The 25,781-nt window shown below is 45.0% G+C and overlaps 1 protein-coding gene across 1 annotated transcript in view; it reads right to left on the reverse strand.

Moving 5' to 3' along the window:
* The window catches only part of ABCI5 (Cytochrome C assembly protein), a 39,649-nt gene extending 15,070 nt beyond the window's left edge, over positions 1–24,579 (reverse strand). The window contains exon 1 of the mRNA XM_011002232.1: positions 1–24,579. This exon is cut by the window's left edge and continues 15,070 nt beyond it. Within this exon, the coding sequence (XP_011000534.1) occupies positions 5,901–6,653 (753 nt within the window). The 5' untranslated portion in view covers positions 6,654–24,579 and the 3' untranslated portion in view covers positions 1–5,900.
* Positions 24,580–25,781: the final 1,202 nt, after the last annotated feature.

The following is a 25,781-nucleotide window of genomic DNA, read 5'->3' on the forward strand; positions in this document are numbered from 1 at the left end:
AATGCTCTTATCAATGTGAGCGAAGATGACGGGGATACGGCAAAGAAATCGTGGGGCAGTGCCCAAACTCTTCGAGGAGAGATTTTCTTCCTTCCTAACATATTCCCACAAGATAGTTAAAGCCAGCTGAGTCATCCCTGACGTTCACCTTCCGCCGTAGAGGAAGATTTCTATTCATAGAAAGAGTTGCACTAGCGGTAGGCACCTTTGGTTTTGGCATAGCTCTCTTCTGATGAGGGCGAGGGGAGGGAATTTATATAAATATAAAGAAAGAGAATGGAAAGTCTGAGGCTGTTCTCAATGAGCTTCAAAGAGAGTCTGCTCACTAGGATGCGAAAACCACTGCTCGGTCTATGGCTATGTCGGATTTCGATGCCCACCTTGCAGGAATGAAATCCTTTGACAAGAGCTTCCGAGAATATGAATGATTTGGCAGCTTTCCCAGTAAAGACATGCTTCCGGTCGTCCTCCTTCACCGCTATGATCCCTTTCTTCCAGCCTTCTCTAAGTCTAAGGATTCGGCTTGCTTCCGTGATTGGTTATTGGCTGGACATTGAATGGCATTGACCGGCTCTTGTCAATAGCAATAGGTTGTTTGGCAGCAAGCGACGAAAGATATGGCTTCTGGTTGTTGTGTCCGAGAATATTAATAGTTTCCGCGAATGTAAGTTGTTTGACAGCTTTACGCGAATCCACACTAGCTAACTTTACACAGAAGGACTCCTTAGTTTATTAGAGGAATTGGATTCAGGAATCTCCTATAACCATATTTTCCCCATCCCTGATGATGAAATGGATAGTTTAGCTAATTGATGTGCCACCCTCTTACCATTCTTATGAGTATCCGCATTCAATTAGAAACTTCAAAATCAAAAGAAGAAATTAGAGCTTTAATATCATCCACAATGTGTCCAATGCTAGGCTCGGGTCTTGTTGGAGCACGGCTCCCACACTGTCTGTCTCCACATCTATTCGGTAAAAGAAAGCTTCCAATGCTAGCTTCATTCCATAGTAGACAGCCCAGGCTTCGACAACTCCAGCATCAGTGGCGTGGAAATGAAACCCACCAACTTGGTGTTTTTCGGTAGCCACGACAATGGAACTACAACTGAAAAGACCTGTTATCCGAGATATAACGTTTTGAGGAGTTAATGCCCTTTTTTCGGCATGACTCAAGGTTATCATAATAAAGGGTCGTATCCAGCTTTTTTTCCTTTCCATTTCAGACTCACTAAAAGTCGGAAGTTTTAATTCCAAACTCTATAGGTAACCGCATAAAAATGTCTGCTCTTATTTCTCGCCAAAGAACAAAAAGGCGTTGCACTATTTAGTGCGATGTTCATCTCAAGAATAAACATTTTTTGTATTTCTTTTATCGACCGGGGGATTCATTTGATTTTCTTTTTTATTTCTTTTTTCCTCTTGACCTTGTCCTCTCCCCTTATGCCCTATCACGAGTGATTACTCCCCGACGCAGCCTGTTTTTCCCAATCTATTATATCCATATATAATTGGGCGGCCGCATTTTGACCGGAATTTGGTCTTCTTCTGCTGTCATTGGACAATTCTTCCATAATCGACAGCAGTTTTTGAAGCTTCTCGGGCGTGGCCCGTTCCAGGTCGAGGTCCCGCGCGGCATTGTTCAAGAAAGAATCATTGACTTTTTTCTTCCTAAACTGATTCAGGAAGGCTCTCAATGATTCTTTCACTTGGTCTGATGTTGGTGGGGCAGCGTTTGCTGAACCCCCATCCTCGCCAGCAGGACGAGCTTCCTGTGCGCCGAGGCTCGTGTTGGCGGGTTCGGGTTCTTGCGCTGGAACGGGTTGTTCCGCGACGGGATGGGCAGCCGGTTGCCCTACGGGTAGAGTCGCAGCCGGTTGCTGCCCCGGCGTATTTGCGACTCCATGTCTTTCCCCTGCGGAAGAGACTTCCCCGAAGGACGAGTCCGCCCAGCCTACGGAACTGAAGCTCCCTAGGGAGGACAGAGGGGAAGAGTCCGTTTCCGGCAGGGGAAGCCTTGTGCCCGAATCCGACCCAGAGGGCATCATGAGGACCCACTATATCGGATGCTACCCCGGAAATGGTAATGAGGGCCCTTAGCGCCAATCCAGCTAGACCCCCCGAGAGGCCTAGTTTTGAAAGGAGAGAGCGGGCCCCGCTGGAGAGAAGAAGGGCTTTCAGCCTTTCAAGGAAGGCTTCTATCTCCAGGTTAAAGACCAGGCTCCCAAAAAAAAGAAGCACCAATCCTCCGATTACGAGGAGGATTCGAATGAAAATAGGAATGAGGAGGGGCCTCAATCGTAGAAAGGTATCTAGTTCTCTTTTTTTTTCTTGGCCCCTTTAATCAAATGAAATTACCTCGGAATGCCATTCATTGGAAAGTGAGAAGGTAACCTTTGGGAGAAATCGTTCGAACTTTCTTTTCCTGCCTAAACCAAGATTGCAATGAGAAAAATCCCGTTTCACATAGGTGTAAAAAAGTGAATTTCACTCATAACCAGGGGGAAGTTTGCTCTATATGGTATGGCATATTTTGTCCAAGCGCAGGGTACCCCTCAATCAAATGACCTTGGGGGGGAAGGGTTTTTTTTTCTCTAGCACAGTCTGGTCAGCGCATCACAGACGCGGCGGACCTAGCACCCGAAATCGCTAGCTTTAAAGGCCATTCCAACCCTGCCAAGATAAGCACCGCAGAAAAGGAGGCAAAGTAATGTGATCCGACGACATCTTGATGAGCCTTCTTCTCACGAAAGACATAGGAAAGACAGAGGGGTTGACGTTCCAGCAATTTCCTAATATCTATCGATGGCTAAATCAAAAGCGGACGAAAGCCTCTCTCTATGGGTGGATTGGTCATAGGCCCTTTCCCTTTCTAAGGTTTGGATTCTCCTTTCTCGGGTTACTTTTCCTTCAAGAGAGAATTCCCTTCTTACTATATTAATCTTACTGACCAGGGTGAGGGTGGAAATCAATCCCAAAACTGGGCCTGGGAACTTCACAATCTTATAAGACGAATCTGTCCTAAGTTGAGAACCTTTCCATAGACTTAAGTGGGTCCTTCAATCCACTGCTTGTGGACTTTGCAACTTGGCCTATGAAGAGGTTGGGAGCGCGCTGTACACTTGCTATATCCAGCCATGGGCATGGTCAAACCAACTTTACTTGGACTTGGAACCGATAGAAAGCTATCCACCAATTCATTCTATTCTTATTATAACAACAAAACAAGAAAGACTGATTCCCATTTCAGCTAGGCTGACCATATGCAATGATGAAGTGGCGAGGTCTTGCTATCTGCTGGTGCCATTGGTCCTAGGCCTTATCTATTATTTTGGGAGATTCCTGTGGCATATCATCAAAAATATGTGGGGCCTATTTCTTATGTTATGATCGAGTTAGTACGTGAGTTGACCAAACGGAAAGCAGAGGGAAAAGCGCCGATGGCATCGTAAATAAGAAGAAAAGCCCCATCACGGACGGCCGGGTTCGAATAAAGGCAAAGAGCACCCGGGCCGTTCCCCCACGCAGGCACAGGTAAACCGAACGTCGATATCAGTCGAACGCCGCAAGTTATTCAGGATTACCGCCTTATTGCATTGCATGAGACGGGTTTCCGAATATCCAGGCCCCCCCACAAACAAAGGAGGGATCTCTTATGTTGTACCAATGGATTTTAGCTCTCGCATTGATCTTTCCCGATCTCCTTGAATAAAGTCTTGTACGCCCTTTCTCGGTCCGGTCGAAGGGGCGAGTAGACTGATCGACCCACCATTTAAGAACCAAACAAAGCAATCGCGAAAGCATGCCCAGGCCCAGTTATAGAATAATGTTTCTTTGTTCGGAAAATAAGCCTCTGATTTCAGCTTTTGTTTCCTCATCTTGTAATTGAGAGATTCGAATCATAGAATACATAACGTGGGGAAGGTCAAGTATGAAAGCTTAGCTCTTCAAACCTTTCCAATTCGGTCTCACCTCTTTCATTGACCCGGAGATCACTCCAACTCTGAGCCTTAACGACGACGTCAACCCTGACTGCCTTTACTCCAAGCCGCCTACCGTGCAACGACCTGGCCTGGGATCAACGAACTCAACTCTTACCGGGGTCGAGAAGCTTACTAACCCCTTTCCCCCCCGAATTAACTCAGTAATGGCTTATATGAGAGACTAATTTACCCTTTTAGTTTTCAGCCAAATAGCTCCCCTATCGTCCATTCCGGTTTCTATCTCTACATACTATCTAACCCGAAGACCATTCGGGAAGTCTGATAACCCGGAGGTCTTTTCTGCGCTTCCTTTTTCAATCTTTGGTAAGGTAAAGGTAGGGTACAATATACCTTTTTTACCAAGCCCCTATTGAGTAAGGCGGAACCAGTACGCTCTTCTGATGACTCAAAGGCATAAAAACCCCTTGAATACCATAGAGCGCCCCCTTTTGGGTATGCAGATGTAAGATGCACAAATAGCTCTTCATCCATATGGATAAAAAAAAGCGAGTCATTTCCGGTGAGAATGTTATCGTCAACATATAAAAGAAGAATGAGGCAACGACCATGACGTCGACGAACAAACATGGAAGAATCCGCACGGCTACAGTGGAACCCTTTATCAAAAATAAAGCAAAACGAGCTAAATTTCTGAAAGAAGGCACCCTTCGTCAGCTCTTGGTGCCTGCTTTAGTTGTCGGAGGCCGTAACGTAAATCGCTTTCTTGAGCTTGCATACCAGAGAAGAGAAGCCTGTAGTTGGAGGAGGCTGAATAGAAACTTATTCTTGCGAATCCCCCCTCCTTATGTTGTTGAAAGGCATTCTTCACGTCAAGTTGAAATAAGGGCCACTTCTTGATTGCAGCCAAAGAAAGAATGCCACGAATGGTGGTAATTTTTTCAACCTGGGGAAAATGTTTTCCCTATCTTTAAAGGGGTTCGACGTGATATTCTTGAAGGAATCCTTGTTCTAATAATCTAGCTTTGTATCTCTCTATCGAGCCATCTGCTTTATGCTTGATCTTGATAAATCCACTTGCAGCCAATGGCTTGTTTCCCTGCAGGCAATGAGACTGACGTCTTATTCTTTTTTTCCTGGGCATCTTCCTGCATAGCATTTCTCCAGCAAGAATGATTGAAGGCTTCAGCAAATGATTCAGGTTCATGAGAAGATTGAACTGACATGAGGTAAGCTCGATGTTTTGGGGACATAAGATAAGACAAAAAGACTTAAACAAGATAAGAAACTCACGAGGATCGACGAACCTGAGAGAGGGATCCTGAATCTGAGGAAGCGACTGGAAGGGAAGCAACTGAGCTGCTGATCTTCTGGAGTAGTCTTACCTGGGGAAAGAGACTGTAATCGCCGCCGAGAATAAACATGCTGCGCCGGGTGATTGGAATCCTCTTAGGTCAGCTGAACAGGCTGACAATCGGCAGATGGCCTGAAGAGCACGGCTGATCGTAACATCAACTGCAGAAGAATGAGGTTCGAGTTGATGAACAGGAGAAGGCCGCAATAAATCTCCATCACCACCCGGTGCTGATTAATTAGATTAAGGAAAATATGAGGCGACCCGAGAACATTCGGGACATCCAAGCCGATGCGATGGTAATCTCGTCCTTAGTTTCCGAATCTAATGGAGGTTTCAATCCGACGGATCGTAATTGGAAGGTAAAACGAGGCCTCGACGGAGATGATGGATGGCCTACTCTGACTATAGTTTCGATCTCTAAGCGGGATTTTAAGTCCCTTTTCTTTCCGTGAAGAAGGAGTGGATGTTTTGAACGAGTGTTGAGCGAGTGAAGTGCCCCAATAAGGGCGAGCTATATGTATAAGTGAGCAGCGATTGAACTGAACGTTCAAAGTGCATCCAGCAGGAATCGAACCCACTCTATTATCCATCGCTTTAACCATTCAGCCATGGATGCAAAGAGAGTCAGCGAGTGAACTAGGTTTTGGTATGGATTCTCGAGCTTCTATTTCTTCCGTTAAAGGAGATTCGAGAAAAGATGGAATAGGAAGACGTGTTTCCAGAACAAAGAAGATACGGGTTGAGAGGGGGGAGTTAGCAAAGTTAGACAAGATTGGAATGGGCATAGGAACATGTATTGATGTACCAGATCGGCTAATGCTCCCAGGTTGATGCGATGTATTCCACCAGTTGACTGAAGACTTTATTATTGGTATATCGATCGGTCCAACACAGATTGAAATAGAAGCCGGTTCGACAGGAAGCTTTTGAAAACGCAGTGCACCCAGGTAAATAAAGAACGAGATGAATACAGAGGTTAAACGAGCATCCCACACCCAAAAGGTGCCCCACATAGGTCTTCCCCGAAACCCTCCAGTAACTAAGGTAAACAACGTAAAAAAAGCACCCATTTCTGTACCGGTTCCGGAAGAGCGAAGAAAAAGGGGGTGTTTTGTTAATAGGAACAAGAAAGTGTTTATAGCCGTAGCGATATAAACAAGAATACTCATCCGAGCCGCAGGAACATGTACATACGGAATACGAGAATTTCCACCTTGTTGAAGATCTAGTGGTGCTACCCGAAGACTTAAATGAATAGCCATCGCTGTTAAGAACAACCGAGATCCAATAAGAATTTGCGAATAGCTTCTGGTCTTTGACATCAAAAAAGAAGGTTGTAATAACGAAATGGACATGTGAGAATTTGGTCCTAGCTAGTGGAACAAGAAAGACATTGATCTATATTCAATACGCAATCAAAGGATTTTCCCCCAACGAAGAATTCCCACTGCTTTGTTTTCGCTCCGCTCGTGCGCGGCACTCCTTGCTCGCGGAGCAGCATACCGAAAAAAGAAAATGGAAAGGTCCTTATACACTCAATTCCAATAGTGATCTTACTTGTTTGAAGGAACAAAGTCTTCATTCTTGTAAAATGAAATCGAGAAGATTGCGTTGAATATCGCGCTTTACTTGAGAGTTTACGGAGCTCTCCTCCTTCTTTAAGTCGGTTAAGAGCCGGGAAAACGATCGATGTTTTGAGCTCAAGCTACATGGATCAAAGATATAGGCGTGCCGTTGGATAGCCACATAATTGTCCAAGTTGCGGAAATCGAAATCCGAGCGGGAAAAATTCCTTTTTTTGATGCCGACCTCGAGTATAGGGTAGACTATGCTGTCGATGAGCTTTTCAATGATATAGCCATCTAAGTTATCCGCTAAGAACTGTTCAAAGAACTCCCCCTTTTTTTCATAGGCAGCCTCAAAAAAACTGCACAGGACTTGGTGGATGGCTTGGCAGAAGAAGTAGTTTGCCAAGTTTGCGAACCCCTAAAACAACTGACGCAGAATTTGAAGGAACGAGAAGCCAGCAATTAGAAGAAGAGGTAGTCGATTACGAACCTTCTTCTAATGAGGCTGCAGCTGAGCCAGAAAGCGCTCCATCAATTCCAACAGAAACATGTCTAACATGCCCCCTCAAGCTGAACGTGGGGTTCCAATGTGAAGCTTGCCACGCAAAACAAAAAGGCAAAGCGAGATGTTGACAGAGATTTGGTGAAGACATCTGCTACCTGGTGCTCAGTAGGAATGTAGCGCACTTTGAGTGAACCCCGAGCGACTTTCTACATTGGAAGCACATCGGGAATCGTTTAGTTGAGTGCTTCGAAACGCGCATGTGCCTGAACAAACTTCCCCCGAAACAATGAGTCAAATGATACCTGGCGCCAAAAATCATCACATTTTCGGATGACGAACTATCCGTCGAAGGGCTAGATCATGGCCGACCTCTCCCCTGTTTGATGCAAGAAATAGTTGGCTGTAAGTCATCCAAACCAATTTCTGGCAGAGTGGCAGAATCTTCTTCATCTCCTTCGAATACTGTCCAGTTTTTGCCATTATCCATGGCTGAAGAAGGCTGGAAACTGGCACTTACACTAGAGGAGATTACCTTTTTTCTAAAACTATATGGCTGGCAATTCTCACTGCAACTGGATGGCTAGAAGAAGGGGGATTAAGTAAGACTTTTTTGAGGCGAAACTAGCAGCTGTAATTAGATCTCATACTAGATCAAACTCGAACTCTTTCGAGGAAGGAAATAACTGTAACCTGATGGTGTTATTGGAAGGGCTTTCAATAGCGAGCAGGGATGAAAGAACGAGAATTGAATGGCAAGAGAGTCTCTCTGGGCTGGCTGGAGATAAACGAACTTGACAAATCTCCGAGCTTAAGAGCTTATTGGCTTGTCCTAGAACTGGCTATCCAAGACAACAACTGCAACTTTCGCGCCAACTGGATTACTTGAAACTCCTTCTACAATGGCTTACGAGGCTTACCCTATGATTTCAACTGGATATGACTTCAATCGAAGGGACCTTATTCATTCGCCTTCTACTAATCGCTCCTATCCGAATCTCTTTTACCCTGCTCGCTTTTTGGCTGACTTTAAAGAAATTAAGCAAGAAATAGCACTTCCTGTATTGGGAACTCACGATTTTTGAACAGTAGACTACGGAAGGTATGATATTACTCCTACTTCGAAAAGTTAAGCTCGATGGCTAGAGGTTAACCTGGCTGGCAGAGAACTTCCCTTGGCTTGACTTATCTAGTTTACTTTTTCTTGTTGAACTAGCTTAGTAGGCCCTTACCTTTTACAGGTAGTACTGCTAGCCCTTAACTCCCAGACCTGAGAGCTCACCCGCTTCCTTACTCACTGGCACTGAAATCTTATCCCTTTCTTACCTTGCTGTTCTAGAAATTGAAGCTACTGGTTTGATAAGGAAACTTATACTATAACATATCTATATTTATTCTGTTTTGATTCCCCTTATAGAGCCTTCTTGGTTGGAAGGAAGGTCCTTCTACGCCCGTCAGAAACGACAATGTATGTGGCACGAAACCCAGAAACACGACGGCAAGGGAATGCCGCTACACTAACAGGAGGTAGCCAGGACTCGCAGACGAATCTCTTAAGCTATAAGCTCTGAAAGTGCAACATCTAGAGTGGGCAGAGGAGATTTGTGCGGGAGCTGGCCTTTGATGGACTCTAGGCGAAGGTGCATGAGGAACTGCAGGTTTTTTAGATAAAAGCTTTTGGGATAGTATGTGGCGGTGAGTCGGTCTCGGCTGCCTCGTTCCTCTATCGACTTCTGCTCACGATGCCAGATCACCACTTGAATGATTGGCACGCACCAGGAAGTCCTCCATTGAATTCTTATTCCATCGGCGCAATGAAAGCAATACAGTCCCATTTACTAGGGTCGGCGTAAATACTGGCAGCATTCTTTGTGTCCTAGATCGTCGGTGGAATACCTTCGACGATGCTCGCAAGAGTACAGCCATCTCTGGCAAACGGAGCCGTCTCTTTTGTTGCTTATCCTAATTTCGCTGTGTCCATCATTGATCCTTACATCAGCGAGATTTTGCAACTTAACGTCCGAACGTCAGGGCTTTGAGATTCCCTGTGATGGTGAGCCATTATCTTCGTTAAACAAACCCTGGAGCTCTTCCTTTCTGTATTGCTTGTCTTTCTTCTCCTCCACTTAACTCCGCTATCAGACTAGGGCTATTCTTCGCATCTCGAAAGAGGTTCCCTTAGCAAGTCCAACGAGCTTAGGCTTAGATCCCGTGTTCAGGAAAACCTTCTATGGGTGCCTGAGTTCATAGCAGTTCTTTCTCTGATCCTAATCGTATCGTACGTACAGCTTTCTTTGTCTTGAGGGTGAGGAACGTCTTTCTTTTCGATTTTGGATTCAAATTGATGTGTCAGGGGCGCTGTAAAACCCTTTTCTTATTCTTTTAGTTCTTGTAGCTGCTTTACCTGTGTGGGACCATCGCCTAGTGTCTTATGGTTGATTGGTCTGACGGTTGGGAGTACGAGTATAAGGTCTGTCCCCATGCGCCTATCATCTTAGTCAGCGGCAGTGCCTTTCCTCACGTTCTTTGTTAGAGTTCCCCGGTTCGCTCCTGCCCACGGAGCAAGGAATGAGTTTTGTGTTCGAATCAGAGTCAGGTAAGGGCATCGGATCGAGTTTATCTTCTTGCCGGCCTAGCGCCATTGGCTTTTGCTTGACTTCTTGTAATTGTAAGAGCTGACCCAGCAACAAGTAATTTTGTTCCTTCCTTTCTTAGTGAAGTGACTGACCTTTCTTTGAGGATCGGAACGGAAATCCTTCCGTAAACATTCAAAGTCTTCGATTCGGCTCTTTCCTTGTTGACTTTTTCTAACTCCTCACCCGCATCATCGCCTGATAGTGTTCGAAATGTTGTAAGTAAGCAGTCCCGAAGCGGCAAAGGCCTATTTTCTTATTGCTTGAAATTTGAAACTCCTCCCTTGAAAGCTCCAGGTGCTGCGACTATCACCGGTAAGTTGCGTCGGATCAACATCGGGATTAGAATCCACTGCAAAAAAAAGCAACTAAGTCAACGCCTATTTGCTCTGGATCTACTGGCCCGGACGCTTGAATCTATTCCACCGCAAACAACCTAATATACTACTGCAGGATCTTTCGCTGCTTCTGTTGTTATTGCTCTCGCCTGTCACTACGCCACCTCAGCAGCTGGGACTGGAACTGCTTCCGCATCTGGCACTCCCCAACCTTTTCTATCTATCCTTAGAAGTAGGGCGAGTGTCTAAAGACCAGGTTATCTCTCTGAATCATGTTATTCTTTGTTCTTGTGATTTCGTAAAGCTTTAAGCTAGAAAATCCAGGGGTTTTAGCAAAAAACCCTCCCCTCGCTCTTCTTATCAGCCCGCGGCCTTTAGGAACATAACTGCATCCGCCTGGGCTAACCAAACCTCAGGACAACTACCATACTAGGCGGCTAACCGAATCGTTAAGCGACCATAGGTTCCCGAATATCTGACGAAGCGATTTCGAATACTACTTACGAAATTTCGTAATAGGATAGCCTCAAGACTGTGGAATTCTTAAACCTTTCTTTGCATATTCCCGCCGTCTTACAGCTTATTAGAGTCCTCAAGTCAGCAACCTACCTTTTTTGCAAAATGGCCGCTCCTCTAAGAGCTGTCCTACTAGCAACTGGCGGGTGGTACCCAGGTTTTGATTTCCCTACTTCATAATAGATAGGCAGACGCGAAGCGAAGGAAGAGGAAAAGGGCAGGCATAAGCAGGAGATGCCACCACTGACTTCCTATATTAGATATGAAATAGGATAGCGGACCCTTTTACAATAAGAAAGAACTGCGAATCTTGGTCGAAAGATGGGAAGCTACTCCGATAGCTTCCTACTCGCAGCTAGGAGAGTAATGATAACTACAAGCTAAGGAGCTCAGAGGAAATAGGCAGCAGGTTTTAGTCCTCTATTGTTGAAAGAATGAAAGAATGGGAGGCTAAGCTTTTCCCCCTTGAGTAATGGGGGGAAGCAGGCTATTCGAATACAATATTGATATTTATCTTTTTCGGCCGTTACCCTTTATATTTACCTCTGGCCTCGGAGAAAGAGCCATTGACGGACCGAATACGGACCTTTATGTGCCAAAAGTCACATTTATTTCGTGCACTAACTAAGCCGCTACTCCTACCTTGGGACCAGTATCCAGGGAAGGCAAGGTTTATCTTACTCCCAGACAGGAGAGGGAAGAAGCCTTCCTTTTTGCCTTTGCTTGGCCCAGACCTTCAATCAACTTGAAGGACTTCGTAAACCCCTCTTCTTTCATTCATTTCTTTCTCATATCCGGTGAATTAAGACTATTTTAGCGGATCAGACTATAATAAAGAAAATTCATCTGCACCGGCATCAAATCGTCTGATTGTAGCGTGATTGAACTCTCACAAGCCTGAACAGAATAAGTCAGGCCTCGACCACCTCTTTTAGTGGTTACATAACCAAGGTGAATCAATCAAGTCAGGTTATGAGGCAAATTCCACTAAGAGTTGAGTCCAAAGGTAGCCCCCCCCGTTGTCAAAGTTGAAAGACTCGTCGCCTTGAATCGGGAGTCGGCGTCGAACGAAGGAAGGTCACATTCCGGTGTCAGAGGTTAAAAAGTCGTCTGCTTCATCATTCCACCTGTCTCCAACCTGAGGCCAGACCTAAGTCGAGAGTCGTGCTTTCTTGGAACGGGAAAGAGAATTCCGAGCCACCTATCCTAGTCAATAAAAGATTCTTTCATCGAAAAGCTAACTGCTAACAGAGTTGGTTGCTTTCTTAGAAGGAGACCCGGACCGAAGGATCTGATTTAGCTGGTTTCCGCATAATAATCATCGGGATTGATTGCAAGTCTGGGATCTCCCAGAAAGTTTGATTATCTGTACCGCGGCTTCGAATCCTGTCTTTCGCGCTGGGGCTAAGGTTGTCCATTCGATTGAGCTTTCTCCCTTTCTATTAGTTCGTGTGTTGAACGGTCTTCGAGTACCCCATAATAGGGGAGTAGTCGCAATAGATAGATGGGTAGGTGTATTGGCTTGGTATGAACGCCTTTCTTTGGGGGGCAATCATAGTCATAAGGAGTATCCGAACGAATGTTGAAGAAGGTTGAGTGGGATTTTCCTTCCCTCTTTCCTTTTTTGCTTGTTCGGCCTCTTCTTCATTTTGTCTTGTTCGGGGGCAGAGCTCGTACCTTCGTTCCAGCTAGAGTATAATCTGTCTGTCCTCCGGCAGCGAGTGGAGTAGATGAACGTAGCTAGTATAGTCTATTAGATGATATGAAAGTCTTATAGATTTGACTCGGGGGGAAACTAGTATAGTGGGGGCTCTTCTCTTAGGGTTTCGAGTTAGAACCTCTAGTCTCGGTCTCGCCACAACACAGTGGTATAATCTAATCTGTCTATACCTCACTCGGTTCAGGAAGTATCTCCCACTGCCTTCCTTCAGATTCAAAGCGGCACTCAACTAAGGGACTTCGGGCCAGAAGAAAGTAATGTTTACTGACGGGACGAGACGAAAGAGATCTTTGGCTTTCGAGTATTCACCTCCTTCCCTTGTCAGGCCTTTTCGTCGAGAGAGTCCGGTCTTATTCGAGTTCCTGCTGTAAGCCTAATAAGGTTCTTTATTCCTCTTCATTTTCCCTCAAATCTCGTGATCCTAACCCCCCCGGGAATCCATTTCCAGTCATTCTTCATTAGATCAAAAGCCTGTTCAGGAAGACCATCTAATTCTCCGGTCCTCGCATTAGTTGGGTTCAGTTCCAACTATACCATCTTCACTATCTTAATTCATCCATCCTCCCCGGTTCAGAAACTCCTCTCAACCCAATTCGATTCTTTTTCGACCCAACCCCGGAGAGGAGGGGCTATATGGGACATCTATCTACGGGGGCCTGCACTTTATTATAGGGAAAGGGGGGAAGGACGAACTTCATTCGGTAGCAGCGGAGTATCGAGTCATTGGTAACACCGCCTCATTTCGGAGCCGGATCGAAACCCGACTCACTTAAATGTCCTAGCGAGGGGTATCGATAAGGGTTGGATGCGAACCCCTCCTATGAGAAAGAAAGGAGCCTAGCAGCCTTTTTTTCTGTCTATTTCTGATCGAACTCCCTTCCTGTCATCGTATCTTGTGTCAGAATCGCTTTCAGGCTTCTTATCGCCTTCCCATCAGTGGCAGTCTCCCGTCCCTACCGAAAGTAACTGATCAACCTACTGTTGGAGAGCATATCTTTTTCCATTATTGGTATCTTTCTATCTCGGAGTGGACTAAGGCATCAATATGAATTCCAAGCCCTATCGCTTGGGAATAAATGCTTCCCTAGCTGCTTGCCGGAGAAAAACGAAGCCTTAAAAATTTGAAATTCATCCCTCCAAGCGGATAAAGGCTTAAACCTATTCATCTATCCTATCTCTCGCTTTACTCTTTTCGGAAAAGGTTATCGTTCCCATGAATCTTGATCTGCCTCCTGGCATTGATAGCAATTGATCGAATTCCTACTCTGGTTTGAGAAGCTTTTCAGTTTTCCTTATCTTTCGTGCGAACTGCCATGAAAAGAATTCGAAATACGTATATCTGGTACTAAAGAAACCGCCTTCGCTGGCCAACCCCTATGTCTTGGTACTCTACTCTCCCATTCATAAGAGAGTGGTAGTTGTCACCGGAAGCAGGTGAAAGCAGTGAGTTGAGTAAGTCTTGTCAACAATGCTTCGCACAACTAAATACTAACACACTGTTCACTTCTGTACTTCTCCACCGCCAAAACACAATGACTTATGCAATTCATACAGGCACGCATGAAACACGAGCGAAAAACGATGAATTTGCCTTAAAAGCTCGCGGGCCCCGACGGTCGTTCCTAGGCCCAGTCAACCACTTATGATGACTTCACCCTTACAAACCAGTGCTGGAGCCTCTCCTGCCGATGTCACCTTCAGGTACTTTCACCAGTACTTGAGCCAGCACCTGAACCGAGACCTAAAGCTGAACCGCTGCCCTCACTCAATTCTAATCTCGAAATCTTTACCCGATCTGGAAATGCTTATCTTATATGGCACCATAGGTCTTAGTTTCGTTTCCTATATGAGCTTCCGTCGACTACACTGAACTCCTCCTAAAAAAGCGCGTAAGGGGCCACCCACCCATTCCCCTTAGCCCTCTCACTCCCTAAGCTAAGGAATGAAAGGCCACATCTACCTCTAAAAACTAGAATAGAATACGAATAAGTCCAATACCATTGATGTCCAATAGCTTTCTATTTCTGACCATCTTCCCCTCTCTCCTCCCCCTGCCTAGATCCCCGGCCCATTTGGCGGATAATGGAAATCTTCCCATTGTTTTAAAAAGGCCGCAAAGAGGTCGGAGTTTGGGTTAACAATATGATGCAGATAAAACCTAAACTCAGGGGATTCGACATTAACGAGGAAAATCGATACAACCCGATCAATATCAGGGTCATGGGGGCTCTCCACCGCGTAACCCAAGGGTTTCAGCATCAGAAAGACCTTTTTTCGCATCTGGCGCTCAAAGACCTCTAGGGCTTTGACGGCCATCTGCTCCTCCCGACTTAAATTAAAGGGGGTCCTCTATTTTTTAGGACCCGAGGAGGCTCTTCCTCAATGGAAGGAGAAGAAGGTCCCGCGGGAAGATTTAGATCGGGTAAGACTGCAAAGAGAGTCTGCTTAAAGACAAGCCCCCTAACTATCCCGCTATTCCTGCCCTAAAGCAAAGGAATCTGCTTGGTAGGAATTTCCAGATTGAAAGTTAATGAATCCGTGTAGTGTAATACAGGTTCTTTCCTCGAACGATGGCTACGAACTACGCGAACTGAATTGACTTGGAACTGAATGTACTGAAACAACCAAGGACCGACTCCTGTTGGTGCGCAAACACGACATCCAGCAAAAAAAAAGATATCCCCGGCTGCGACTGCTTTCTTTGCAGTTAGGTTAGCTAGTCCGCTCTTTCCTGTTCTTCAAGCCCAATGAGCTTAGGGTGCCGTTGCACCCCTTCAATTAGAATAGATCTTGATTTAGTGTCCTTTCTTCCTGGGGTTTTGGAATTTCCTGGAAAGTGTGAAATAAGAGTAGTTAGAAGTAGGAATCGTTGGAACTAGATGAAAGCCAGTGCCAGTTCATGAATGAATGGCAAACGGTGCCGCTATGGGGTGCGGTTCCAGCATTGGCGGTTCGTGTTTAACGTCTTTCCGCTTAAAAGCACCTCTTCTTCTTTATTTATTCTTTCATCCGCCTTTCTTTCAACTAGTAGTGAGCCTTTTCCTTGACGAGGACACTCTCAGTGGATTTTCACTCCTTGCTAGGTAGTTTTTTCGGGCTGAACGGAAGCCTTTTGATTTGAACTGAGTTAACCTTGGGCTTCGAAGCAGTTCCCATCTTAGGTCGATCTGTCATCCCGTTGCTTTGACCAGACTGGTTTGGGAAGAAAAGATATCTTAGGCATGGCAGTTAGAAGATCCCCTTTTTTGCCACTCCATGATATTCCCTTATTCCAAGAACTGGATGCGCGTAAACCACCACTTTCTAAAAAATGATTTTTGGGGCCGGTTGATCGGTATGCAGACTGACTGACTCACCTATTAAATTCAGAAGGGGTCCCTAGGTCTACTCTAAAGCTTAGGGGTTTCCTAAGACTGGCTAACAGGCTACTAAGAGATCAAATAAGAGTAAGATGCTAAGATAAAGTAACAAGAGCCCAATGGGTGAGACTATCCCACGCCTTGTAGTTAGATCACGAAAGGTTGGGAAGTTCAACGATAGCTAGAGTAAGGCTTTATTCCAAGGCTCAAGAAGAAGGCTAAGGAGCAGGCTAATCAGGTTCAGAAAATCCGCGGAGAAATTCCCTTCTACCAGTATGTTGAATAGTAGGGCCCATAGCCAATTACAATTAAAAGACAGGTACCAATGACAAACGCATTTCTATGTCTATAAGTCAGGGCAGAAACTACCACTATTCAAAATTCTTCTTTCAACGAGTGGAACTATCTTTCAAGTAACCTTGTTCATTCGTGTGGGAAGGAAGGACTGCGACCGCGGCAGGTAGAAACTACTAATTGTACTAGTAGTACTGTAGTAGTGAAGATAGGACCGTCTTTCCTTTCGGGAGCTTCTGTCTACGGACCCTGATCTTTCTATATGCAATTATCATATCTGTCCGTGAGGCCGGGTGAAGGAAAGGAAGAGTTCCTGCTATGAAGAACAGAGGCGCTATCCCAAGGGAAGGAAAGAAAGCATGATAGTAGTGATCGCCTTCGATTGATAATTATCACCTTCTCTCCTGTCTGAGCTTAGGTCAGCAATCCAAAAAGTCATCTCCGACAAAGGAAAGAAAAGAGGGGTCGGACAGCTAAAGATAAGAGTGAATGCCCGAGGCCGAGGAATGGCTACCCGGCGAACATGAGGTCCCACTCACTATTCATGGCCAGACAAAAAGGGACCACTAGCCTAGAGAATCAAATAGGGAATAGGCCATGAGTTCACCCGCTTGCCCGAAGATGAAGGGGAAGAAAGAGATGCCAGGGACAGAGTAACCTCAGGGTTCATTTCATGCCCCCGGAAGGTAAGCCACAGGAGCAGGAGTGGGGAGAAAGCGGGAAAAGAAAGAGGAAAGGAGTTTTCCCATTCGATTGATCGATTCAGAGTCCCGAACCGAAGCCCATACTCTGACTAAGAAAAGTGGAAGTTCCTACCCTGGGAACATTGACATACGATCTTTCCGGATTAGGGAGCAGAGTATGAACCTGAAACCAATATGAAAGAAAGCCATCAAGCAAGATAGCAAGTGTCAAGTGTAGGTCTCCCATTCTATTACTGGGAGTTAGAACATGAAATGAAGAAGGAATAAAGAACGTTACAGCCCTACATCTCATTGATTAGGTCTTCTGGATCACCTGATAATCGTCTAATCAAAGAAATGTCATGACCTAATGGACTTTTGGACTAAAGCAGAGAAAGAGATGTCCTTGTCAGAGGACCAAGCCACTCGAACCAAGTTAGATTAGCGGAATGCAACTTCTTGACCTGACCGACGAGCTTCAATATGAGCTTCGAGAAAAGCATGCCATGCAAAGCACACTAACCTAACTCAATATAAGGCAAATAGAAAAAGAGCTGCAAGCCACAAGGCGAGATGAGCTCAATACGAAATTCTCAGATATTGATGTTCGCCCAGAGCTGATAGATGAGTCACGTCGGAATTGAAAATTCACACTGGCAACAACACAAGAGATCAAAGCGGCAGAAGAGAAAGGAAGGTGTGATTCTCCAAGGGACGGGGAGCTAGCCGTGCCTCCGAACCCGTTGGGAGCAAAATCCTGGCCCTTATGAGCAATTGGATCGTGTACCGTGAGTGAGTGAGCTTAAGGCCTCAGCCCTTCCTGTAGAGGATTCCCTTTTCGGACAGGAAATCGTACAGGCCCAGAAGCTCATAGTCGCACCAACAAAAGCCTATTCTGATTAACTTCCTGAGCCACCAGCATTGGCTTCATTCTTACCTGTTCCCTCTCGTTGGGCTCTCCTGTCTGAGTGTGTGCTGGCTTTTGTCCTCTCCGCTTTGCTTTCCTTTCTTTTTTGGCATCTCTGGTCTTCTCCGCTCCCAGTTGGGTATCTCTTAGGACTTGAGCTGACGGTTTTTTCCATACTTTACCTATCTCCTTGACCTATCGCTCCATTCGGTGAAGTGCCCCCTTCCATTTAGAGAGGTAACAGGAATCCACCCGTAATGCGTGAACCAGTTCCCTTTTCTTTTGTTTATATATGAAATATATTACAGGATTCAATCTTCACACTTATCACTTATGAGGGTCAGCTTTTAGTGGTTTATTGGATCCAACTTCAATACCCATTTTTGAGAGAGATAGAAGATAAGGTAGGATTCTAAGTCAGAGTTCGAACTGGTGCTTACACCGAAGCTCTTGTCCTTGCCTTAAAGTGACGAACTTAAATAGAGAGTCCCCCACCCTCGAGGAAGATGATATTCGCTTTAGCTGGATCTTTCAGACGGGCAGCCAGCATGCGGTGTTCTTTCTCCTTGCATAACGTAAGGAAGACAGACTGTCACACGGCCAAAAAAGTCAGTGACGGCAGAGCTTGAAGTTACTAGAGGCATTCTACTTCCCGGTTCTTTTACCAGCCAGCCTACGGCACCGCTCCGTGGGCATCTGCACGACGTTCTCATTGTTTCAAAAATAGAAAGAATGGCCCACACGCAAGAGATGCTTAAATAGCATGCATTTGGTCAACCATTTTGTTTTCTTATATAGAGAGAAAAGGCCCTGTGCGTCCCATGCTGTTAGTTGGTAAAGAACCAACAAAAGTCAAAGTTCTCTATACTAAAGTCTTGAATTCTTTCGTTACTAGATCTAAAGTCTTGAAATCAACCTAATATCATGCATATCCTTCGCCCATTATCTCCTCATCTTCCTATTTATAAGCCACAGCTCACTTCGGCGTTTCCAATTTTCCGTAGATGCTTCTTTTTTTTTATGAGAAAAGGAGGGATTGTCAGTCTAATCCTAGTTTATATGACTCCCTTGCTTTTCAACTGGGGCTTGACTTGGGGCGCCCCTTTCTTTATTTTCTTTGCCGAGTGGATCGATTTTCTTCTGTCTTCAATGGAAGGATTCCCTCTTTCCATTGGAGGCGGGGGAAGCGATGCCGGCCCTTCGAGACGCCCGGTTCTCGATCTAAACAGCACCCCCCAACCGGAGCTAGATCTCAACCAACCTGCTGCTCATGAGCAGGAGCCGGAGCCCGCCCCCCCACTCGACGACCAAGACCTGCTAACGAAGAGGAAACGGGTGAGCGAAGAGCTTCGTTTGCTTCTTCAAATCGGAGCCGTCAAAAGGAAAAACAAAATAGCTGACCAGCTCCTCGATTGGATGGGACTGGATAATGAAACGGATCGTACCCTCTTGGACGATTTATATAATCACTTATATGATCTGTCTGAGGAGCAGGGGAGAAGGGTGGGTCAGCCCCAAATGTTCTCTAGTAAAGGGATCAAGAGTCTCAAACTATGGTTCTTAAATAGGAAGGAAAGATAGCACGGGGAATCCACAGACCCCACTATCTCGTTGGCGGGATGCGAGACCAGCTCGCGTTCTACGGGGAACTTTTTTAACTCTAAAGGTGGATAATATAGAATAGTACTTTTTTTTCCACGTCAGGCAAGCCTTGGTGGCGTGCTTCCTCCAGTTCTTATTCTTGGTCAATGCAACTTTGTTGGTTCCGGCTTATTAAAGAATCTAGCAGCTCTTTCTGTTGTCCCAGTTGTTGGCTAATCGATATTTGCTGTTGCGAACTACTTCTGCTCTGCTTGCCTTCTCTTTTTCTGATTGCGGTAGTCCTTCCGCTTTTCCTAGATTGACAAGTCAAAATAGGAAGTCTCTCCGGTTGTATCGGAAGTCGGGTCATCACCGGGTTCCACTTTCTTAATGGTGTCTCTGGATTTGGATCCGTATGCAAATCATTACGTGACCGGCTCATATGATGAAAGAAATGGGACATTTCCCTGGACTTGGCTTGTGAAGGGGAGAGAGTTTGACAAGCTGATGCAGCTAAGAAGCAAAAAGTGACGACTATTTTCTTCTAATCTAAATAGAAGTAGAAAAGGCATTAAAGGAACAAGCACTTCAAATCAAAGCAAAGAATCGACACAAGAATTCTCCGGATGAACAATCAAACATTCCAGCAACGGTTACAACTTAGAATTCAAATTAGAGAAGAAGGAAATTGAGTGTCTCCCTGGCAATGGACCTCTTCCCTTAGTGAACTGCTCTGTCATAGATTCTTACCTGAAGTTCAACAGCTTTCCGGACAAGATTGGGAGAGCTTACCAATACAAGTAGTGTAACCAATTCCTTCCCGGAGAAGACAATCTGACCAGAGTGGAAGCCAATCCATTCTAGTTGTTAGCAGTTCCGACAGTCAAGTAATAAAGAGTGGATTCAACTGCCCTGGGAAAGATTCCCTTCCTAATCAGGATAGGATAGTGGATCTCCATATAGGGGCAAAAGTGCTACCTTATTAGTGCCATTCGGTCGGATATCCCAATCTTTGAGTTTGAGTCACTAGTGCCAGTCTTTGATCAAGAAAGGTAGGCAGATCGACTGTATCCATTCAATTCAAGATTAGCCAGTACCCTTTCCCTTATCAAGAGCTTACCGGACTGATTGTCTTCAATGTCCGGAGTAGGAGTCTATGTCTGATCACTTACTTTCAGGAATAGAGTTCAGATTCTAGTCTTAGTAATCTTATGTTGTGAGATAGGAGATAGAGTTCACTTCCTGTCACTGTCCGGGAAGAGAGTTTGACTTCAGGGAATGTCTTGAGAGTGAGTTCCGGAGTACTTTCCGGGACATGTGATCTTCTATTCTGTTTTGAGATAGGTTGTGAGAATAGCTTCTCTTAGGAGAGTCTAGTCTATCTTTATTCAATTTCCTGGCTTTCTTCCGCTGTTACATCATCGAATCATTCTTTAGAAATGACTTATGAATTATAAGAATCATTTTTTTAAACTACTGGCATATAAGTCTTAACTTCACTGAGATACTGCCTAAGGTAAGGCATCTTGCTATACCTGTTGTTGCCTTGCCCTTGCAATGAATATCCTTTGCTTTCGTAACCGGTGTTCTTCTTTGGCGAACTCTTTCATGTCAGCCTATCCGCTTCTCCCTGCCGCTGCAACAGGAGGGATTTTAAAAAATCTTCGTAACCGGTGTTACTGGATTGACTTTTGCTGGAATAACCGATGGTATTGAATGCGTAACCGGTCTTTTATCTACGAATCCCATATCTCCCGCCCGATCCAGCAGCCAAGGAGATAGCCAAGCCCACTCAAGAGATCCTACTATGGATATGGATCGGGGAGGTTTCCCAACCAGGATGAGGACAGGGCTCATTGAATCAGCAGGGAGTGCATAAACCCCGGTGATAGATGTGATATTGGTTTGAAAGCCCTTCCCCCTTCTCTTTATTTTATGTAGGAGTGAAACCCGGCAAGATCCAACTTGAAACTTGAAAGCGAGTTTGATCCTAACAATGCTTTTGATATTTTCAGTAAATAAAAAACTTGAGATGAATATAGACCCAATCCTTCTCTCTCCAGGTGATGAACCAGTTCCATGCATTGGTGGCAAGATTACGGAGGCAAATACTATTCTGTATACTCATGAATAATTCACTTTCTTCTATCTTCAGGTATTTCGATTAGGTGCAGTCTATAAGGCCTGTTAGTCAGTGTGGTCTCTCTCGTCTCGTCCCTTGACCGCTACACCTTCTTTCTTATTTCTTCCTATGTTGGTAAAGATCCAACCAATAAGAATTGTTATCTCTAAAAGAGAATAAATCCATCTTCTCCCGGGGAAGTGTAGTTAAGGTCGGCAAGACCAACTCAGTTCTGTGAAAGCGGAATCTAGCTCCGCAAGGCAGACACTTGACGAAATGTTTATAGTTTCGCCTGTCAGGACAAACTAAACCAAAGCGGGTCAAGCGGATCAAAATGGAAAGAAAATGGAGGTTGAAATGGGGTTGGGGTATTGTATTTCCCTCTTCACCGTAAGCTGTCTTGTCCCCCCTCAACTATATATAGATGTACATACCATGGACGCTGACGCTGACCTAAGGGCCTTCGTACCCACGCAATTAAGCTCTTCTGTAGCGGTAAGGAACCACAACTAGATTCTGTCTACTGGACAATCTTCCTCAGATTGAAATGAAAATGAAGAAAAAAGAGTTGAGTCTTAAATGTCAGGCTGTTTAAGTCTCAACGCCGTAATATTCCAATAATAGCAAGAATTTCGTATATTAGTGGAAGAAAGCAAGCAGTGAGTGCAACGAACGAGTAAGAAGGCTAGTAGCTAGGAAGTGACCAAGCGCCAAGTACGGTTCAAAGCCATTCGGTTTACGTGGAGTCAAGGCTGTGATCCGAGGGCGTAAAGCGAGAAGAAGTTTACTGAGGGTTGATAAATAGTATTATTTTAGTATTAGAAGACAAGATAGTCGTTGAGGTGTTTACTTACCTAGGAAGGTAGTCATCAGCTAGTAAGAGAGCTGCTAGGAAGCAATGGTTGCGTAGCTAGTGGTTTACAGGTTAGAAACCTTCTTGCCCCAGGAATATTCCATAAATAGGAGGTTATTTCGAATAGAAGAAAGAGAGCGTTAAGCGATGGGTTGGAGTCCAGGCTTCTAGATAAGAAGGCGAATGAGCTGACTTGTCAAAGTAACGGAGAGCGACAAAGACCAAGGTCTGTTATGGAATTAAGAGCTCGCTCCGCACCTGTTAGAGCTTTTAGTGGAGCTAGTACATTTGCTGTTACCAGTGAAAAGAAATGGATCGAGTCAGATTCAATAGCCAAACCAGAAGGAAGGGTTGGTGGGGAAGGCTGTTTAAGACTTTCGGTTTCGGCTACGTACCTGACTTTTCGGAAAGTCGAAGCAAGACTATGAGTTTAGGGTGTTAAGCTCCTAGTAGATGAGCAAGTACATTTTATGTTCCCACGTACTAGTCCTGTACAGAGCCGATGTTCTTAGGCCCACAGAGCAGTCTCTTGCAGCCATTTCTAGACCAATAGCCGAAGCAGATGGGCAGGGACGAAAAAAAAGGGGTAGGCAAGGAGTTGAACGACAGAGCAAGCCATTCCTGGTAGAGCTGGGAAGGTAGGAACCTCTGATGGTGGTTGTTAACCTTCTATTTCCCGGTATAGTTGAGTTCAGTGATTCGAAGGAAGGGAAAGGAGCCGCTTAAAAGCACCTGCCCTGCTGTTGGAAGGTTTGCGGAAATTGATAGAGGCCGCTAAGGGCAATGGATCCAGTAAGCTCGGATTCCAGGGCGCAAAGGAATGGGTTTTTCATATCTTTCTTTGGTAGCCAGGTAATAGAGGCCGCTAAGGGCGAGGCCGTTAAGGGTTCCTTTAAATGGCAACGGGAGAGCAGACCTTTTTTTTTGATTGAACCAAAAGTGCAAGCGCGAAGTACGGTTAATGAAAAAATCTCTCTGAAGCTAGTAATCCCAGGTCGCAAAGAGAAAGCAAAAACGAGGGGTAGTGGGAAAGAAAAGAAATGGGAATGGAATCCCAAGATATTTAATTAATTAAAAAGAAATAAGATTGCGGGATAATAGCCCGAGAATGACAGTAAGGGCGCAAGGGCAAGTAGGGTTATTGAATTAATCTACTCCAACAGTTCGCTTTCAGCTCACCAACCATACTTTTAAGTTTTAGATTCGAATCATAGCCATGCCATGGCAGGAAGGTCTCAAAGGAATAAATCAGTAACGGTTAGTGAATCCTTAGCGCCGGCTAGTACGATAGCGACATTGGGTACAGCAGTAAGGGATGTGTTTTATCAACCGGGATATAAATAAAAGAAGAAGGTGCGTCGCGTCCAATCCCATCGGTCGTAGTAAGCTGAAATGATGGTCTACGATCACCTCAAAGAGGTAGTCAGCCCGGAAGCTAGGAAGAAAAGAAGCTATGAAAGCAGGAAGGAAGTTCGAAAAGAGGTAAGTACGGTTATTTCATTGAATGAAGGGGAAAACATCAAGATAAGGCCGCCAAGGAATGTTGATCGAGGTTCGAAGAAGCTCACTTCAGGTGAGGTTTAGAGATCGGATTGATGGAAAGGAGTTTACAAAAAAGTCAAAGGGAAAAAGAGAAGTTTTTTAATCGCGGAAAGACAGATCGCTTCGCTTAAGCTCTGAAGCATCTTTCCTTTCTGTGAAGCTAGTAGCCGAAGTAAGGGCATCAGATCCTGTGCCAATTGCCTATGGGTTTTAACCAGTGAAAGTAGCAGTGGGAGGGGCAAGAATTTTCTTCTTTGTGGAGTCAACTCATCTTCCCCTAAGCGGAACACATGGTCTACAGGGTCCCAAAATCTTGAAGCAACTCTTTCAGAGTTAATTTCTGAGGAGACCCGAACACTATGCAGCCCAAGACTAAAGATATGGTCATGGCCACTCCAGCATCAGGCCAGTATGAAGATCAGTCAGCATCACAGTCTCGACCTTCTTCTTCCCCTATCGAGTGGCCTGACTTCCGCTCTTCTCACTTTGCTTTGTTCGAGTTGCTTTATCAGACAGAACAGTTAGGCAGGTCAGGGAAAGCGGGCTAGTCCCAGAAAATTCTCCTCTCCTAGGTTCTGTTGGGGCTAAAAATCTTATTATTATATACACATTCCAGGGTGGCCTCGAGAAAGGTGCTTATGCGGGACCGGCAGTGTGGGTCTAGATCTAGATGGAGCTTGCTGTGTCCGAGAACTTCGTCTGTTATAGTATTCCCTCCCGCTGCCTCCCTATCTGATGCTAGATCAAGAAAGGAGCTCTTCAACAATGAAGGGCATATGGCCCATAACTAATTTCACTAGTCTCGTCTCTAAGTCTGCTCAAATCTCTTTTTTCTTCATAAGGATTCCGAGTTGGGAGTGAGCGTCCTATACTTCTGCAGTAATTCCGCTCTTTAAAAGACTATCAAGTTACACCGCTTCGGGTGACCGCCCCTTCCCAAACCAAAGAAAGTAAATTTCTATTGATTGCAAGATTGAAACCTTCCCTCTCGGATCGGTAGACGAGTCTTTATCTGCTTGACCCTTCAAGTCACATACTAAATGTGATGAAGGAGCGACTCGAGTCAAAGCGTTCCAAGAGGATCCTTGAATTGACTTGATCATTTCAAAGCAATCTTTGTTACTTCCTGAGCTGTCGTCAAAAGGCATTGAAGCGAAAAAAAAGGAAGGGCTTTGATCCAACCTTGACCATAAAGCATATCTTTTACACCAATTACTGGAACATGCCTTCGACACAGGATGCTGCCTTCCATTCGTTGTTCGTTCTTTTGCGCAGGCCTTCTTGCCGGGTTAGAACACTCGGTAACCGGCTTTCATGAGCTAGCAAGGAGGTTATGACCAGTGATGCTTCCCTTCAAATTCAAGACTAATTAAGTAAGTGAGGTTGGATGAACTAGCTCAAATCTTTCGATTGATGCCCTTACCTTAGCCCTTAAGGAAAGAAAAGCAAAAGATTTTCAAGTAATTTTAATTCCCTTCTATCGATCTACGATCAAGGATTTTCCTATTTCCTTTTCTGTTGAAGAGAGTGAAATAAGCGAGCTTCACTTGTTCTAAGGGAAGAAGCCTTCTTTGTATTTTGTATAGCCAAGTACAGTCATGCTAAGCGTTAAACGAACCTATCTATATATGAAAGAAAACGAGCCTATACTCTATACTATAGGCGGGGGCCTATAAAGGGACCAAACCAAGCCTATCCTATAAAGGCTCGTTGAGACCTCTCATCTCTCTGGAAGGCGCAAGGTCTTAATAGTCTTGCCCGAGTAGTCCCTATTCCAGTAATAGGTCTTCGGCCAAACCCAAGGTCAACAACCAAGGAGTATGCCTAACCCAGCACGGGTCTTTCCTCACTCAGGAATGCAGGTA

This window comes from Populus euphratica, unplaced genomic scaffold (genome assembly GCF_000495115.2).
Source record: "Populus euphratica unplaced genomic scaffold, PopEup_1.0 scaffold178.1, whole genome shotgun sequence".
Classification (NCBI taxonomy): Eukaryota; Viridiplantae; Streptophyta; class Magnoliopsida; order Malpighiales; family Salicaceae; genus Populus; species Populus euphratica.